Source organism: Anabrus simplex, chromosome 1, assembly GCF_040414725.1.
Source record: "Anabrus simplex isolate iqAnaSimp1 chromosome 1, ASM4041472v1, whole genome shotgun sequence".
In the NCBI taxonomy this organism is placed as follows: domain Eukaryota; kingdom Metazoa; phylum Arthropoda; class Insecta; order Orthoptera; family Tettigoniidae; genus Anabrus; species Anabrus simplex.
The window spans coordinates 437,477,819-437,495,574 of NC_090265.1; the positions used below are offsets into that span (position 1 = coordinate 437,477,819).

The 17,756-nt window shown below is 41.1% G+C and overlaps 1 protein-coding gene across 5 annotated transcripts in view; it reads left to right on the plus strand.

Annotated features, from left to right (window-relative positions):
* The window catches only part of LOC136856914 (cadherin-23), a 194,863-nt gene that overhangs the window by 80,293 nt on the left and 96,814 nt on the right, over positions 1–17,756 (plus strand). For all 5 annotated transcript variants that reach the window (XM_067135157.2, XM_067135158.2, XM_067135159.2 and 2 more), the window contains exon 5: positions 5,145–5,453. In XM_067135157.2, coding sequence (XP_066991258.2) covers positions 5,145–5,453 — 309 coding nt within the window. The remainder of the gene's footprint in view (positions 1–5,144; positions 5,454–17,756) is intronic.

The window sequence follows — 17,756 nt, forward strand, 5'->3', positions numbered from 1 at the left end:
TAAGCAACCTAAAGCTATTCAGAAGAATGTGCTGGAAATTTTACCTACACTCAGATTAATTTACTCTTAGAAGCACCCTTAAATTTTAGATTATTAAGTTAAATGAATAAAATGTCAATGTAATGTTAGAAACATTATAGTTTTTATTTTTCGAGATATAGCTTTAATAATAGTAAATATTATAAATTAATTTTAAAATGTTAAAATGATTTTTATGATGCTTTACATTTCATTCAAATTACATTTCACATTAACTTTAAATTATAATTAACTTGTTTTTAATTTTAACTAGTTATAATGTTCAGTTATTATGTTTATGCAGGTGCATAATTATATGATTTGGCATAATAGCAGGCTACATAGCCTGAGCCCCGCCATGTACAGAAAGACATTAATAAATAAATAAATAAATAAATAAATAAATCGTGCTGGAAAAAGAAGAAAGTATTGTACGAAAAGTACTGTAATGGTTAGGATAAACTTTTTTCTGACGGAATATCTTAGATATTCTAGAGTATGTAGTGGATTTTAATGGTTAAAACATTTCATCAAATGAATCATATTCAATGTCTTCATAATATCTATAGTGCAAACCACATTTATCTTCAGGAAATTAATACGAAACATTTGATAAAATATTTACTGATAATTACTATCAAGCGGAGTGGTCGGGCGTAGTAAAGCACTGCAGTTGTGGAGACAAACTCTGCATTCAGGAGACGAGGGACTTCGAACCCCACCGTCAGCTCTCCTAAGAGTCCGGCTCTATGGCTAAATGGTTAGCGTGCTGGCCTTTGGCCACAGGGGTCCCGGGTTCGATTCCCGGTAGGGTCGGGAATTTTAGCCATCATTGGTTAATTTCGCTGGCACAAGGGCTGGGTGTATGTGTCGTCTTCATCATCATTTCATCTTCATCACGACGCGCAGGTCGCCTACGGGAGTCAAATCAAAAGACCTGCACCTGGCGAGCCGAACATGTCCTCGGACACTCCCGGCACTAAAAGCTATACGCCATTTCATTTCAGCTCTCCTAAGAATAGTTTCCTGTAGTTTTTCATTTTCATTTCCAGGCAAATGCCGGGACAGCACCAATTCATAGACCACAGCCGATTCCTTCCAACTCCTTAGTCAAATTCATTCATCATCATTCATTTCTTCTTCTTCATTAGCTCCTTAACTGAGGTCAGCGTCAGGAAAGGAATCCGGCCCTAAAAACGTTTCATGTAAATTCATTTCAGTTCAGTTCACCCCCGACCCCTTATCGAGAAACAAGACTAAGAGATGGACAAAGATGTATTCCTAATCATGGGTTTTTATAACATCCGAATATTATTTCATGAATGGTCATATGTTAAGCATATAAAATTATGTTTAAGTGGCATTTGTGGTCGCTGCGCTACATAAATATGTGTTTTGACCGATTTAAGCTCGAGAAATGTGTACCCCCTCCCTTAGAATAATTTGTATTTTTAGTTAAATGAACATAGGATAACTAGTGAAAATTCACAGCCTGTTTCCAGTCATTCTACCGGGTCAGGAATGAAATGATTGAAGCTCCCATCTAGCGGCGAGGATAGGAATTGTGCCGCCTGCCGAAGCCTGTCGCATTCCTCTGGGGCAATGATTAATGAAAGGCAGTTTAAATGAAATGATATTGAAGAGCGTTGCTGGAATGAAAAATGACGGGGAAAGCCGGAGTACTCGGAGAAATACCTGCCCCACCTCCGCTTTGTCCAGCACAAATATCACATGGACTGACCGGGATTTGAACCACGGAACCCAGCGGTGACAGGCCGGCGCGCTGCCGCCTGAGCCACAGAGGCTAGGATAACAAGTAAAGTTATTTATTTATTTCTTCGTTTTGGCCGACCATGGACCACGTTAATTCGAATTCTGCTTCATCTTTTCTTTGTTGGGGGGTGGGGGGGCTTTAATCCTCGACCAGTACTCCTTCATCCTTTCAGTCTGCAATCTCCTTCTCTCTTCTGTCAACGGTGCTTGGTACGGGATCTAACTTTTACTTTAAATCTGTTGGTGGTCTTGATCCGAGAGTTGTAAACCATTCCTGTTGCTGATTTCCGCTCCTCGTATTCCCATTTCTTTCAGGTCCTTATCCATCTCCTGATACCAGCGCACCGTAGTTTTTCTGATCTCTAAAAACCTTATTGCCTGATTGGTCAATCTTCCTGGGTTCACTCTGTAGATATGTCCAAATTATATGGCTTTCCTCTTACGGATGGTATCTGAGATCATTTCTATCTTGAGATATAATTCTTATTTTCCTTTCTTTCTCTATGATCCTATGATCCAACCTGTGTTCTTTGGGATCCCAGTATCTTCCTCATAATCTTTCTCTCCACCAGCTCCAACTTCTTTACCAATCCTGTTTTTATCAGGTTCAAACATTCACCTGCATATAAAGATGGATCACTGTCTGGCAGTGTCTGAGTTTTGCATTGATCGAAAGTTTCTTCTTGTCCATAGTTAGTTTATATTCCAAGTTCATCTTGTTGATTTTCGATAAGAGTGCCTCTCTCCCTGACATGCTGTTGTCTATCCACTCTCCCAGATATTTGAATGTCTCCACTTTCTGAATCTTTTCTCTCCTGCAATCCATATGGGTGTTCTTTTGATGTTTATCATGTGTTGTGTCTTCTCGAAGGAGATCCGTAGGCCTGGTCTACTTGCTTACCGGGCGAGTTGGCCGTGCGGTCAAGGAGCACGTGGCTGTGAGCTTGCATCCGGGAGATAGTGGGTTCGAATCCCACTGTCAGCAGCAAATGGTTTTCCGTGATTTCTCTTTTTCACAACAGGCTGTACCTTAATTAAGGGCACGGCCTCTTCCTTCCAACTCCTAGCCCTTTCCTGTCCCATCGTCGCCGTAAGGCCTATCTGTGGCGGTGCGACGTGAAACAACTAGCAAAGAAAGAAAGTGAAAGCTGCAAGTTAACTTCTTGCACCTCTAAATGCAGCAAGAAAAGATCTTTGGATAAAATCTACTTCAACAACTGCATAACCAGATTTAACATCTAATCCCACTTATGGCATCTGGCAAGGACGGTTTCAGACATTTTACACTTCTATGCCGCCTCATCAAACGCATTTTAGAATGATTTTATACCGTATTTTTCTTGGGATTGAACTTCTGCTCACACCCCAGGAAGCTGGATTTCGCCCTAGTAAAAAATGCGCTGGGAAACTGCTGAAATTTACATTATAGAGGAAGTAATTGGAACCTGTAAGGGGCTTGGTTTTCGTGGACTAATTAGCACTGTTAACACTCAACATATTCCCGTTAAAATCTGCGATATGATCGAATATATCAAGCTAAACAACTTCATCACCACCCTTCTACAGAACCGCAGGTTCCTTATTGTCGTCTGCGGGCAGCACAGTCTTTGGAGACTGCCAGTCTTAATACCAACCAACCAACCAACCAACCAACCAACCAACCAACCAACCAACCAACCAACCAACCAACCAACCAACCAACCAACCAGCCAACCAACCAACCAACCAACCAACCAACCAACCAACCAACCAACCAACCAACCAACCAACCAACCAACCAACCAACCAACCAACCAACCAACCAACCAACCAACCAACCAACCAACCAATATCTCCAGATACTAGAAGTTTCTTGCGTTTTGTCGTCTTACTATAGTCTCGTAGAGCGTATACTATGAAACAGTAGAGAGCAATCTGACTACCAGTTTCGAAAGTTTGCCAAGCTATATTATTGCAAACCAACTAAGACCGAACCTTACTAAGACACATGTGCTTCATCTAAGGAACAAGGAAACCCATCATAGACTGAAAGTAATGTTATCCAGTTATTAAACTATAACACATTGACACTCCAAAATACCAATGAGTTACTCATGACAGAGATCTTACATTCAAAAATCACGTTATGAACTACAAGCCGAAAGCTTCCACCAGTAATAATCTGCTGAGAAAATGTGTTGAATCACATGAGGAGAATTAGGAATGAGGAGATAAAGGCTAATTTAGGAATTAACTCGATGGATGAAGCTGTACGTATAAACCGGCTTCGGTGGTGGGGTCATGTGAGGCGAATGGAGGAGGATAGGTTACCTAGGAGAATAATGGACTCTGCTATGGAGGGTAAGAGAAGTAGAGGGAGACCAAGACGACGATGGTTAGACTCAGTTTCTAACGATTTAAAGATAAGAGGTATAGAACTAAATGAGGCCACAACACAAGTTGCAAATCGAGGATTGTGGCGACGTTTAGTAAATTCTCAGAGGCTTGCAGACTGAACGCTGAAAGGCATAACAGTCTATAATGATAATACATGTATGTATGTATGTATGTATGTATGTATGTATGTATGTATGTATGTATGTATGTATGTATGTATGTATGTATGTATGTCATAATGGGGTAATGAACTACAAACTGTTCGAATATCAGGATTGGCTCTCTGTTATTCTTCGACAGAGCATACCGTTCAGTTTGCTACAATTCACTACGGGTGGATGTAACTTTCAACGAGTCCTGGAGATTTGCAAGGAAAAATTTACGTACTCAGAGTCGACTCTATTCGAAAGGCTTTCTCATCTCGTAGTAATACCGTCATCCTGTGTTTGAAGGGAAGTGGCTGCAAACAAGGTGCAGACCGAAGTCAGACATTAAAGTACTCATCTCCTATATGGACATGAACCTCTTGTGCTGGAACTTAATCCATATGGGAAGAATTCCCTCCACACATCTACAGAGTCCCATCTAAAACAGCTAGGTTACAGCTGTAGAAGGCGTAGATTCGTAGACACTCAGGATTGAAGGTGTAAGGAGAAAGCCGCGATTTCGATGGTTTGAAAATCTCTGAACAACCTGTTGTCAAAAATTGGCAGCTCTGAGGTCAGTTTGGTGAGGTGGGCCTACATCAACGCCGACATAAACCGTCAAGTATCCAGTGTGTTCAACTTTTTACATGTACGATGACGTACTTCCAGCCAACCATCATGCACTGGATGTCGCCAAGTTCAGGTCAAAAATTAATAGAATGTTGAGATTGCTCTAACTGTACATTATGTTTCTGTTTCTATGATAATTTATTATTATGTGTTGAAATATTTTTATCAATTGTTAATACGAAGATTTTTTCTGTGTTTCAGTCATTTCAAGTGAGGATTAAGGACAGCAACAACAATAGTCCAACATTCAGTCAAACCCAGTATGACTTCAAAGATGTTCCCATGCCTTTAGCAGTTAACATAAACTTGCTGCCTATGCTATACCAAATCAACGTACTTGACGTCGATATTACAAGTCAAGGTGTCGACATGAGTCTTGATCCAACAGGAGCAGAGTATTTTAGCGCTTCTGCAGTGAGGACAGGAACCTCAAAGGAATACTCGGTGACACTGAAGATTATCAAGAAGTTAGAGCTAAGTGAACCCATGACCTTCAAGCTGATTGCTACGGTAAGTCCTAAGCTTCTTCCTCTTTCAAAATGTTCAATTTGAAATACTGATGTAATTTGAAATCCTAGTTGCTGGGTGTTTACCAAGGCAGCCGCTGTTCGATTCTTGGCCAATGCACCTGTTATTCTTGGAATAAAAATTCATGGGCGTGTAATTCAGATTCCACGTAAACTTGGCGGTTCCGTGGATATGATCACGGTATGAACAGCCACGCAAACCGTAAGCTTGCCAAGAATATTAAATCTTTTAATGACGGTGGTAAATTAATGCTGAGTCTTCAGTCTGAATGCGGACTGGATCCTCGGCACTTGACGTAGAAATTCTAGGTGTCCCTCACGGGGCTTTCAAGGTAAATGAGAAGTGAAGTGGTTCCCCATTCCTTTTACACCAAACTAGGAAGTTCTGTCACATACCAATATGCCAAACCCAATGAAATACATATGTCACATGATCTTATGAGTGAGACGTTCACACCATTCAAAGGACCACAGAGAGCACTCACAGCTTTCGAACAGTGTGAGTACATTAAATTTCACGCAGTAGGTGCAAAATATTATCGAAGATAACGTAGAACGTCTATAGAAGCTATAGCCAGAGGCCTCCAGGTTACCTTGGTAACAATCCGTTCTGCTGCATGAGGACATTAGATACAAGTCGTATGTCGTGAGGAAAGCACAGTTTATGTCGGCGAACACACAAGAATGTGAAGTATTACTAGTATTAATCACACCTCAGTCACTTTGATATCGTAAAAGTCGATAAAGTTGATAAAAGGAAACCATAGCAGAAGAAATAATGCACTCTGAACACGGTATTTCACCGGTTATGGATCTGGATAAAAATAGACCGGATGTTCCATTTGAGACGTCATGGAAGTAAACTGTTATGTATGGCGTGAGTGAATTATTTTAGGACGTCGAACTGTAGGTCAATAGTGGCATGCGAATTAATTGCTATAGTATTACCTTTCAAGAGTATCATGTAAGACTATCACCTAACGTAAAGGATAGAAAGGCAGGCACGTTTTGATTGTTGCAATACACGCAAAGTTGGAATGGCACGGCTTCTAATAGCCATCAGGTCATTTATGCACTAAATTCACAAAGAGTAGGAAGCCTCCAGCGGAGAAGTAGCCAATTGGAAGAAAACACTCACAGCTTTCGAACAGTGTGAGTACATTAAATTTCATGCAGCAGGTGCAAAACGTTATCGATGATAATCCAGGATGGCTGGCTGTCTGGCAACAGTTTCCCCTCGTCATTCAAAGTTTCCGGTGTTCTCGATAATGATGCTCGCTGGTATGAATATGCAGCTGAAAGTGTTAACCCTGTTCATCGCCAAAGCCAAAAGCTAAATGCTTGAATATTCGCAACACAGCTTGGAATTATCGTCGATTTGTCTGTTCAAATATCAATTTCCACCCCTCGTAGGCAGTACCATTAGAAATATCTGTAAGCTTCAGATGGTGGTACCACAACGAATGCACTGTAATATTTGGGGGCAACGTTACGCAGGTTCAAATGTGAGAATGTATCATGTTAGTTCATAGCGACTTCTGAATGTAAATTCAAACCCATAATGTGTATATAATTGAACTTAAACCCGGTATTAGTATACTATTTTGGAGGAAAATAAGGGCAGAAGTTGCATGTATACGGAATTTTGTACATTACCAAATGTGTAAGGGGCAGTCAAATGAAGAACGAAAACCCACTACGACGTGACCATGGAATGGTTTTATTCAAAAGTAGTCCCCACTGGGAGACGAAACGATCAATTCCAGTTTTGTAGAAAGAGGTAGGTCGCTGACGGATCCACAACCACACCCACTCTTGCACGTCCTCGTCCGAATGAAAATGACGTCGATGAATGTCTTTCTTCCTCCGTGTTTCGTTGGTATTCCCGGATACGGCCATCAATCCACGCTATCACACAGGAGTAAAGGTCGATTCACAAATCTCCGGGACGTGACGGCGCTTTCCTTGACGTGACGGCGCTTTCCTTGACGTGACGGCATCTTCCGTGAAAATAAAATATCATCGCCATGTAAACGAAGGGGTGAGTTCCAACACTTCTGTTGACGTCATTCGCCGTGACCTTCAGTGCTTCTCCGTGATCCGTGCCGGCAATATGTATTCGCCCGCCAACGATATTTTCTTGCTTTCACGGACGTGATTTCTCTCTTCCTGCCTTCCTGCTTCTCTGCTTTCTTCGAGTACTGAGGTTATCGGTGTACTGTTCTTTACCTTCCAAAATGAAGGACGAACTGCTGATTGAGTCAAGGCACACTCTTTTCTATATAATTTAGCTGATTCGAAATATATGGATAGTCGTTTGAAGAAGCGTGTATGCGACAAAATTGGCGAGAAAATATAAGCTGAAGGTAGGTAACTAATATTTTTTTCAAGAAAATCAGTCTGTCTGTACATATGCACGGACTTTGGCGCGGCAAGGCACTTTCTGCCCCAACCTACAAAGTCAGGGGTATTAAAAATTATCAACAATTTCATTCATTTAATTTTTCAAGTACTTATTATTTAATTCTTCAAGTAATTGAAAGCAAATATATCCGTGAAATTTTACTTCATCGTCCTTCAAGCACTTATATAGAGTAGAAAACTCTCCTTCCTTACCCCTGCGTTTCCACATACGATGAACCCACTGTTTCTTCCTTTATCCTCTTCGTCCAAGATTATAGCTATAATTAACAGTTCATCATCACTAAAAAAACTCATCATGGAACATGGATTGCCGACTTATAACTGCACGGAACTGCACGGAACTGAAGTGTGAGAACAGACGTGAAAAATTCATGTTGGAAAGGACGGATACGGACACGGAGAGCGCCGTCCCGTCCCGGAGATGTGTGAATCGACCTTAAGGCTTCGGCCACAGTGCAGGCGGCGAGCGGAGCGTTGCGTTCTGTGGCGGCAAAGATGAGACTCAAACCTGCGTTAGCAAATGCATGTGGCCATAGTGCCAGCGGCGCGTCATTTTGGAGGGGAAGTTGGCTCAAGGACAACGCTGCCTGCCGCCAGCCGCTCACTCCTGTTTGAGATTTCAGCTGCGCCGCTCGCAATGACTGTTCGTGAGTTGACAGGAGAGGAGATGTAAGTGCTAATTTCTGAAGTTCAAACCTGAACTTTCCTATGGAACGACTGGGAGAAGAACGTCGAAAACCTAATAGTGACAAGGGAAGCCCGGAAAGAGATTGGAACGATCTTAAAAATACCAGATAAATACAGTTAAAAATCAATCACGGTTATGGACATAAACATTATTGTCTTTAATGCATCATATTATTATTATTATTATTATTATTATTATTATTATTATTATTATTATTATTATTATTATTATTATTATTAGTATACGCCCTATTTTTATTGTTTAATTAATATCATTATCCTTTGTAATATATTGGCGATATGAAAACTTGTGTTCGTCATTACATCTGACTTTTATGGGTCTCTGGAAGTTGGTGACTTGCTTCTCCAGTCGCGCCTTAAGTTTTAGAAAAAAGTCAAAAGTTTGAATGGATATAAAAGTATATTTGAAAAATCTTAGCAGGAAATCAATTCAGTTCTCCATATAAATTGAGAAACTCCCCATGCATTTCACGTTATTTATTTACTGGATGATTACGAAATTCTCTCCTAGTCCTGCGTCGAATTCTTCAGTTTAGATAACAAAAATTCTAAAACCAGAAACAAACGAGAAACCTTTAAAACTGCCATTATCTAATCACTGTGTGCAGGGGAGACGCCGCGCCGCTTACTGACTCTCGCTAGATGTCCACACAGGCGCTCTCTCCTCCCCACTCTTCAACTTTTCGATAGTGGCAACGCTCCGCTCGCCGCCTGCACTGTGGCCGAAGCCTAATGGTTCGGTCGCCCTGCCCTGAGCGCGCATCGTCTTGCAGTGATGTGCGCCCTTCTCGGAATCGTCATGCCACTCGCGCACACTAGACATGCAGTGTTCGCCATACACAGCTGACATGCGACGATGCGTTCCGCGTACTCCAGCATAGGCACCGGAAAACGAACCTCACTTCTCTGCTCGTCTTTGCTTGCTTCCATTTCTACAGCTGGACGAAGACACTAGACCAGTCCGCGCACCAACAAAGACATAACCCAACAACTGCGTGCACCTGTGAGTTGTCACTGAGCAGTTCTCCTTCCATAGCGATGGCAATATCGATATGTAACAACAGTGTTGCCGCCTTTCGCGCGGAATATGACGTGTTATGGCGCGTCTTCGGTTTTCATTTGACCAAAAATATGTTCGGGCTATATAATTAACCATGCCGCAAGGCAACCAGTCAGAGAAGTTAGCGCGTAATAAATAACCCCAGTAACATAACAGATGTAAAATGTTAAATAATTTGGTGAAAATGCGTTGGTCCCAAAATGTTATCCAACAGATTTCTAACAAAAATTTTAAAATTATAAAAGCTTACAGAAACATAAAAACTGACTTGAAAAGAGTCTGCCGAAATAACTTTCAAGGTCAGATGGCGTGATAGTGAGTGGCGCGCGCATCCGCCATTTTGTCGTGGCGTCAGAGGTCAGCGCTCACGGCCGCAAGGTGTCCAGAGGTACCATTCGCTTTGCCTATAGGATATAGATCGTTGTCGGTGAGAGCATTTGCAAGAAAACATGACTAGGTGCGTGAATAATTGTCAAATATTTGAATATTTTGTAAGAATTCCTAAATTTTCCAGCATCTTAATATAAAGAAGGTCCAAGCCTACCAAAAATGAAAACAAGTAGAAATAATTAAAAGACATTCAAACAAGCCCAACATGTCTTAGGCTGGTTGTAAAAGAGCTAAAGATCGCCGAGGTGACCGAGCACCGCAATCCACAACTTACTGCTCTTGTTTCCCAGAAGATGTAATCTAGTCGATGGAGTTTTGAAATGTTTAGATTTCAAAATATTTGCAATAGGAGATCCCCATCTCCATAAACCTTTACTTTGCCCATTCGCTTACTTTTAATACCCATTCAAAACCCTAGTGAAGTATTCTGCACCCAATTGTGCCCGTCATAGTCAGTCAGCGAACACGAGACACCCCAGGGGTGCTCAGTTCGGTGGCTGTAGGCTTATAAAATAAATGAATGTGGCAGGATTTATCATAGGGTTCATCTAATAAGCACGTTCCAAGTATAGAACATATATGACACTTTTATTCAATTAAATGCAGTATTGGCCATCCTGAAATCTATGATTATGATTATGATCGTTACGTTATGGGCTTTAATATGGTTCTTGATGTAACAAACCTAGGCGCAAACAAATGGGATGGTACACGGCAGTTATTTCCCTAACATTCTAACAGAGTATTTACATTGTAAAAAAATTTTTTCTCGTCTTTAAAGTTATTAAGTTATTTGTTTAAAGTTGAATTAAAAATTTTCATTCAGAAAAATGAGGTCTGGGCCAAGCCTTCATCGACAATCTGGAAAAAATGCAGTAATTGTAAGAACGATTATAATAAAGAAAATATCCAAGATTCAACAAGTTAACACTCATAGCAAAAATAAAATTTACAGTCGTTATCTAACAATAAAATGAAAAGTTGAATTTGCCTTGGTTTTCCCTAAGTTAATCCGAGACGTCGGATATACCTGTTCACGTCGTCTCACATCTCCTTTCGTGAGAATTTATACTGAACGTTAAGTATTTTACCAATGATTAAACTAAATAAAACGCCTTCTGGGCTTGCAAACGTAAATAAATGGGGAGAATACCACCCATGTGGAAATCCTGTCCACTATCAATCGATAATATCAGTGTCACATATTTCAGAATAGAACACATAAAAATAACTCTAAATACCAACAAATTACTACTTCTACAGCTAACTACGGAAATTGGTAAGAAGATTGTGAGTACCAAGGAGAAAATATTTACACTATGTACATGTCGACGAGTGTCGATCAACCGTATTACCCTCCTGTTAACGAATTTATTAAGTTACAGCAAGATTGAGTTATCACATGAGAGCAAAACTGCACCAACGAATAAGCTGGTATAGTCACGAATCAGATATTATTTAGATATTTCGTCGAAGACCTGTTCTTCAGACCTAAGGCCTTCTCGAACATTCATCTGTACCTTGAGATTGAAATTACTGGATTACTTGAGAAAATTTGGGATATTCCCACGAATTAAAAAGTACATCGATTAACATGGACTTTCATTTTCTTCATCTGAATACACTCACATTAGACTACACTGCATTTATCGCGAATAATCCATAAACATGTGAAAAGCTCAGTTTCACGAAGATTCATGCCAATTATTCCCTATACTCTACACGTACAGTGTACCACAATGACGACCCTAACTTGTCGCATCTTAATCTCCAATATGTGTAGCCATGACATATCAGGACCTACCAACGTCCTACAAATACATAATATCCACTTAAAAGTGTCTCGATGATTAATTACTCCAACTAATTATCACATGCTCCCAATGCACATGTTCACATTAAATTCGTACATAGAATTCGGACTCAATATCCCGATGACACGTTGTCACAGACACGAGGTACAAGTAGAAGTTCCATTACAAGGAAAATATAGAAAATATGGACGAAATATCCTACCATTAAATCTGTCAGACATAAATTAATTCATATTCGTGACGAAATTTACTCAATAAGCAAAGATGGTGTCGATAACACATGGATAACTCTATCAGAACCCTCACTGTCAAATTCATGGCCACATGGTCATTAAATAATCACATGTGTCAGTTTTATGACGTATTCGAGCAAAGAAACAACCATAAAAAGTGTCAAAATAGCTTACTAAGAAGAAAGAAAGAATAGAACAAAACTACATAGAACAGATATAAATGAGACGTAATCGACTTAACTTATAGAGAAATCTTCATGTCTGGAAGTCTGGGTTCTCAATCAGCCATGCCAGGATGAAGGATTCTGCATCCCGACGCCGCCAACGATGGTCAAAGGTTTAGAACTTCATGGTGAAGCACTGGTAATCCATGATGTGAGATTCCGTCCTCTTCTGGAAATATTCACGTCCACGTCTTCCGCGTCCACTCGTAAGAAAGCTGAAACTTACACAAAATGCTTTAGAGTAGGCTCCAAACACACACGTAACTGTATTTTAGAAATGACACATACTTAAGGGATTAATGTCTGCACATTCGACGTCTGATCACAGCACTGTTCTAAATTATATCCAATTTTCAGACGGGTAGAGCACAGGAGTGAAGCCAGTATTCACGACGTTCCACGCTGAGCGACTGAAGGTGATAGTCCAAGACACGCCAAAGTGTGTGTGAGAACGAGTATTCGTATCACATGACTTAAATATCATGTCTGGTGCACATGCACGGAAGTAAAGTCAATTTAGGAACTAAATTCTTCTACTGTACAAATCTACAACTTCATCACCATTTTAGCCACAAGGTCGTGCAAATTATTCCAAAATTTCAGTTTTTAATTTATATCCTCAAAATGTGCTATTTTTTTATCCAGTTTATTTTACTATAGTCCTTGAGCCTTCCGTAATTATGCACGTCGCCACCAAAGATATTACAAATATTTAATTCATCGTTCCTCGCAATTACAGGTGACACGCGCTGGCCTCCTTCTCTCCCTCGCCAACCTTCATTTTTTTTATTTTTATTCCGTTAGCCAGCCGGCCGCTCTCTGCACAAAAAAACTCGTTCTCGCCCCTGTCCAAGGTCGCGCGCACCCCATCTCGCCGACAAGCGAACACAAGCCGCACCAACACCTGTTCACTCATTTGTGGCCTCACGGTCACATCCACCTCTTACTGGGACAAAAAATTTTTAAACAAGGTTAAAAATTTTTAGATCATATTCATTCCTTAAAATGTGGTCCGTATGCTGTCTACTTCACTGTTTAATTTTCCATGGTGTTATAATTTTCAAGCATCTGTCAGTTGTCTGCACGGTAGTCATTCTGCACGACACAAACTGGTATTTCTTTGACAGCCGACCTGGGTCTTTTCTTTCTTGTTCTCTTTCTTCACTCTTCTGCTTTACGGTAGAGTCTTAGGTTCGAGGCATTGAATATAAATTCCTGTCGTCCATCGAGACTTTGGACTCGGTAGGCGTTGTTGTTATACGACCTTATAACCTTAAATGGTCCAGTATACAAGTCAGCAAACTTGCCGTAAAATCGTTCTGTAGGGCTGGATACCATCGGTTTTCTCACTAAGACCAGTTCGTTCACTTGTAAAGGTCTGTGGAATCTTTTCCTCGCAACTCTGCGTAATCTGCGGTCAGCCTGTTTACGCAGGTGCTCTGCTGTTATTTCAATGCGCCTTGCTGGAGTCGGTTGTACGTCGGGCGGACATTGTACGATGTTTTCCCAAGGTCGAGAGGGAAACTGCCCGTGTTGAATAAGAACGGGTATCTGGCCTGTAGATTCATGAATGGTATTGTTATGGCAATCCATAAGAATAGACAGTACTTTTATCCAGTTCCAGTGACATTGTCCAGAGTATATTCTGCAAAACTTAGCGATTTCGGGCATGACCCGCTCGGCTGGGTTACCGGCTGGATATCTGATTGAATTTAAGACGTGTTTGATATCAAGCTGTCTCATGGCTTGTTGGAATTCCTGAGATGTAAACTGAGGGCCATGGTCCGATAATAAGAACTCTGGTTTGCCCATCGTAGGTATCACGTTACGTGTAATGCGTCTCAAAATTGACTTGGTATTACTCTTCTGTATGGCGAAAAGTGACAAGAATTTAGAAAAGACATCTATGGTCACTACTACATGTTTGTTTCCATGGGTAGACCTGGGAAGTGGTCCGAATAGGTCGATTGCGAATACCTTCCTGGGCTGTTCAGGCAATAACGGAATGGGATATTGTTTTAGCAGGCGGTTGTTCGGTTTTACACGTTGGCACGTGTCGCAGGTTCCAATTGTTACTCGTACCATCTCTCTCATCTTCGCCCATGTGAATGTTTCTTGTACAGCAGCCACCACCTTATCTGTCCCAGCATGACCTGTAGTTCGGTGTGTTAACCAAATAATTCCCTTCTGCAATTTTGCAGGAACCACAATCCTCAATCTTGTGTGGTCCGCGTCCACATATTTATGTAGCAGTTTATTGAACATCAGGTAGTGAGATGCTAACTTGTGGATAGCTTCATAGTCTAGATCACCAGCTACCAGCTTCCTTTCAAAGTAATCAATTAGTTTGCGAGTAAAGGTGTCTCGTCTCTGCGCCTGTCGAAGATATCCGAGTCTTCTTAGTATTTCTTGATCTTCGTTTATTACGTCTACATATTGTACAGAAGCGTTATTTTCTTCCGGATTCCGGCTCAGGGCGTCAGCTATGACATTATTTCGTCCATGACAGTGTTCGAATTCAATGTCGAATTGCTGGACAAAGAGAGACCACCGTGAAACACGTTCGTTCGCTATTGTGGTTTTTAACATGAACGTTAAAGCCTTATGGTCGGTTCTTAATATCACAGGGTATCCGAAAACAATTTTCTGCCAGTGTCGCAGAGCACAAACTATGGACAGCATCTCTAGCTCAGTAGTGTTATAGTGCAGTTCATGGCTCCGTAGTTTTCTACTATAAAAAGCTAAGTACACTTTATTCGTAGGATTGGTAACATCTTCTTGGAAAAGAACAGCTCCTATTCCTATTGTGGATGCATCCGTCTGGATTATGAATTTAGAATCGAAATCTGGGTAACCCAATTTTATACTTTCATTGAGTAAAGATTTTATTTTTCTAAAGGCCTCTTCACATTCGTGGTTCCAGCACCACCTGTTGTTTTTATGTAGCAATTTTTGTAGTGGCGCTACTGTATCAGTATAGTTAGGACAATGTTCCGAAAAAAATCCACATAAGCCCAGGAATTGCCTTACATGTTTGACCCGTCGCGGCCGCGGAAAATTACTAATGGCCTGAATCTTCGCAGGATTAGGTCTTATCCCTGTACCGTCCACAACGTGACCTAAAAATAAGATCTCAAGTTGGCAAAAGTTAGACTTTTCCAAGTTGATTTTAAAACCAGCGTCTTGCAAATTGACCAACAGTTTCTCCAACTGTTCCAGATGTTCTTCAATACTTTTACTTGGAAGTATGATATCATCCATGTACCTCACGGTCTGTTCTTTCACCTCATCTGTGAGATTTCTATCTAAGGCCCTCAGCAAAACACATCCTGATGTCTTGATTCCGAATGGAAGTCTGACGAAGACGTAGGTTTGCTGGTCAAAGAGGAAACCTGTTAATAGTTGTGATTTATCATCCAACACTATGTGGTGGTACGAAGAAACTATATCAACTCCGGTCAGGTACGAACTACCCTTAAATCGTCGGATCAGGTCTTTCAGGGGCGTAACTTGATTGTGTTCGGGTATGATACGGCCATTTAATAAACGCGCGTCGAGGCACAATCTCAAAGACCCGTTCGGTTTACGAACCACGGCCAGTGGATTAACGAATGGAGTGGTAGCCTTTCGAATAATTCCATTAGCTTCCATTTCTTGAATAATTTTCTTCACTTCCGTGAAGTACTTCTCAGCTATAGGATAAGGTTTACGTTTGTACGGTGTCCAGTCATTGACTAGGAGTGAGTACTTGAAATTAGGGATCTTTCCCGGCTTGTCACCGAAAACACTCTCATATTTTGTCAATAATTCGAGTAATTTTCCCTGATTTTCCTTGGAACATTTGGCTTCGCTGACCTTTCTCCTTACTAGGCTAACGAAATCCTCCTTCGTTTCTTCCTCGGTCATTTTCTCCGGTGAGGTAAAAATCCCTTGTTCTATTTCAGTGTTTTCCTCCTGAATTACCTCAGCAACTGAGCTAGCTGGGCTATCTTCGTCTTGATCCGCCTCTATCTCCCTGGCTTCCAGTGCATCGTGATGATCAGACAGAAGTGACGTTCGTTCCACTGTATTGGCGTTATATAGATAAATTTCATTTTTTTGCATGTTGATAACGGCATTGTACTCTTTCATAAAGTCAGCTCCCAATATAAGATTAAAATTAATTTTGTTCATGACAACAAATATGTGTGGAAATACAGTGTTACCTAGCTGGAGATCAATGTACACCTGTTCTTTGCATGTAGTGGTTTTGTCCGGAATTATTCCCTTCACTTTAACATTTGAGACCGGTATAGTGTGTATGGCATGTTTGTTTTTCAGTTCCTCACACAAAGCTTTAGAAATGATACTAATGGACGCGCCTGTATCTACGAGAGAGTACACCCTAAGACCGTATAATCGGGTGACTATAATTGGTAGCCCTTTAGACTTATCAAGTTGACATGGTTGTTTTTCCTCGATTAGGTCTTCCGGTTTCACGAACCATGAATCTATTTGAGCAACTGTCCATTCCTTCATATAAGACAAATCGTTAAAGGAGAGTGAAAAAGTCGGTCTTAAATTGACGAGTTTTTTTTTTCTTGACACTCCGGCGCGTATTGTGGCGCGGAAGGATTTAGCTCCCTAGCCCCCAGCTGTTGATTCCTATGCCGTTGGAACTCTAGGCTCTCGGCTCCTGTCACATCTGGATCGGTGTCTTGGTTATGAATGGCGTCCTTCCATTTTGAGCCCTTTTCAGTTTCCTTCCTTAATTCTTCAATGTACCTCATGCTTTCTCGATGACGGTTCTCCATTTCATCTCTGAAATTCCGGTAGTTACGATCTGAATAATATCTAGGTCTATCATAGGGCCTATTCCGTCTGTAGTCCTGTGGTCGGTCCCGTGTCCTGTAATTTCCCCTTCTTCGGACATTCTTCGGATCTTCCATCCTGTCCTCTCTGGGTCTCGTTCTTCTCTCTTCCCATCGACGATCGTACGCTCTGGGATGGTTTTTGTACTCTTTAGGTCCACTCTGATTTCCGTTTTCAGGCATTGGAGTCGAATTCCGGTTTTTCGGAGTGTCTATTACGTTGACCTGGTAAGTATTGCTCCTTTGAGTTTTCGGTACTGTTGAGACATTCATGGTATGGTCGAGTTGTCTGAGGATAGCCTCAGCCTGCACCGCGGTCTGAACATTGGCAGCAATGAGTAAGCGCTGTACTTCCACAGGAAACTGCTTTGTTATCGCTTGAACCAACTCATTTTCAGATGGTGGAGTGTCGAGGTCTTTCATTCGTCGTACTTGATTACAGAAGTAATTAGCGTACTGCATCTGCCCATCTATGGAATATTTTCGTGAATACAAATCCAACCGTAGTGCTTGTTGCAAATCCGCTCCCCAGTATCTCTGTAGGAATAAGCGCTTGAAACCTTCATAGTCTTCAAACGTATAA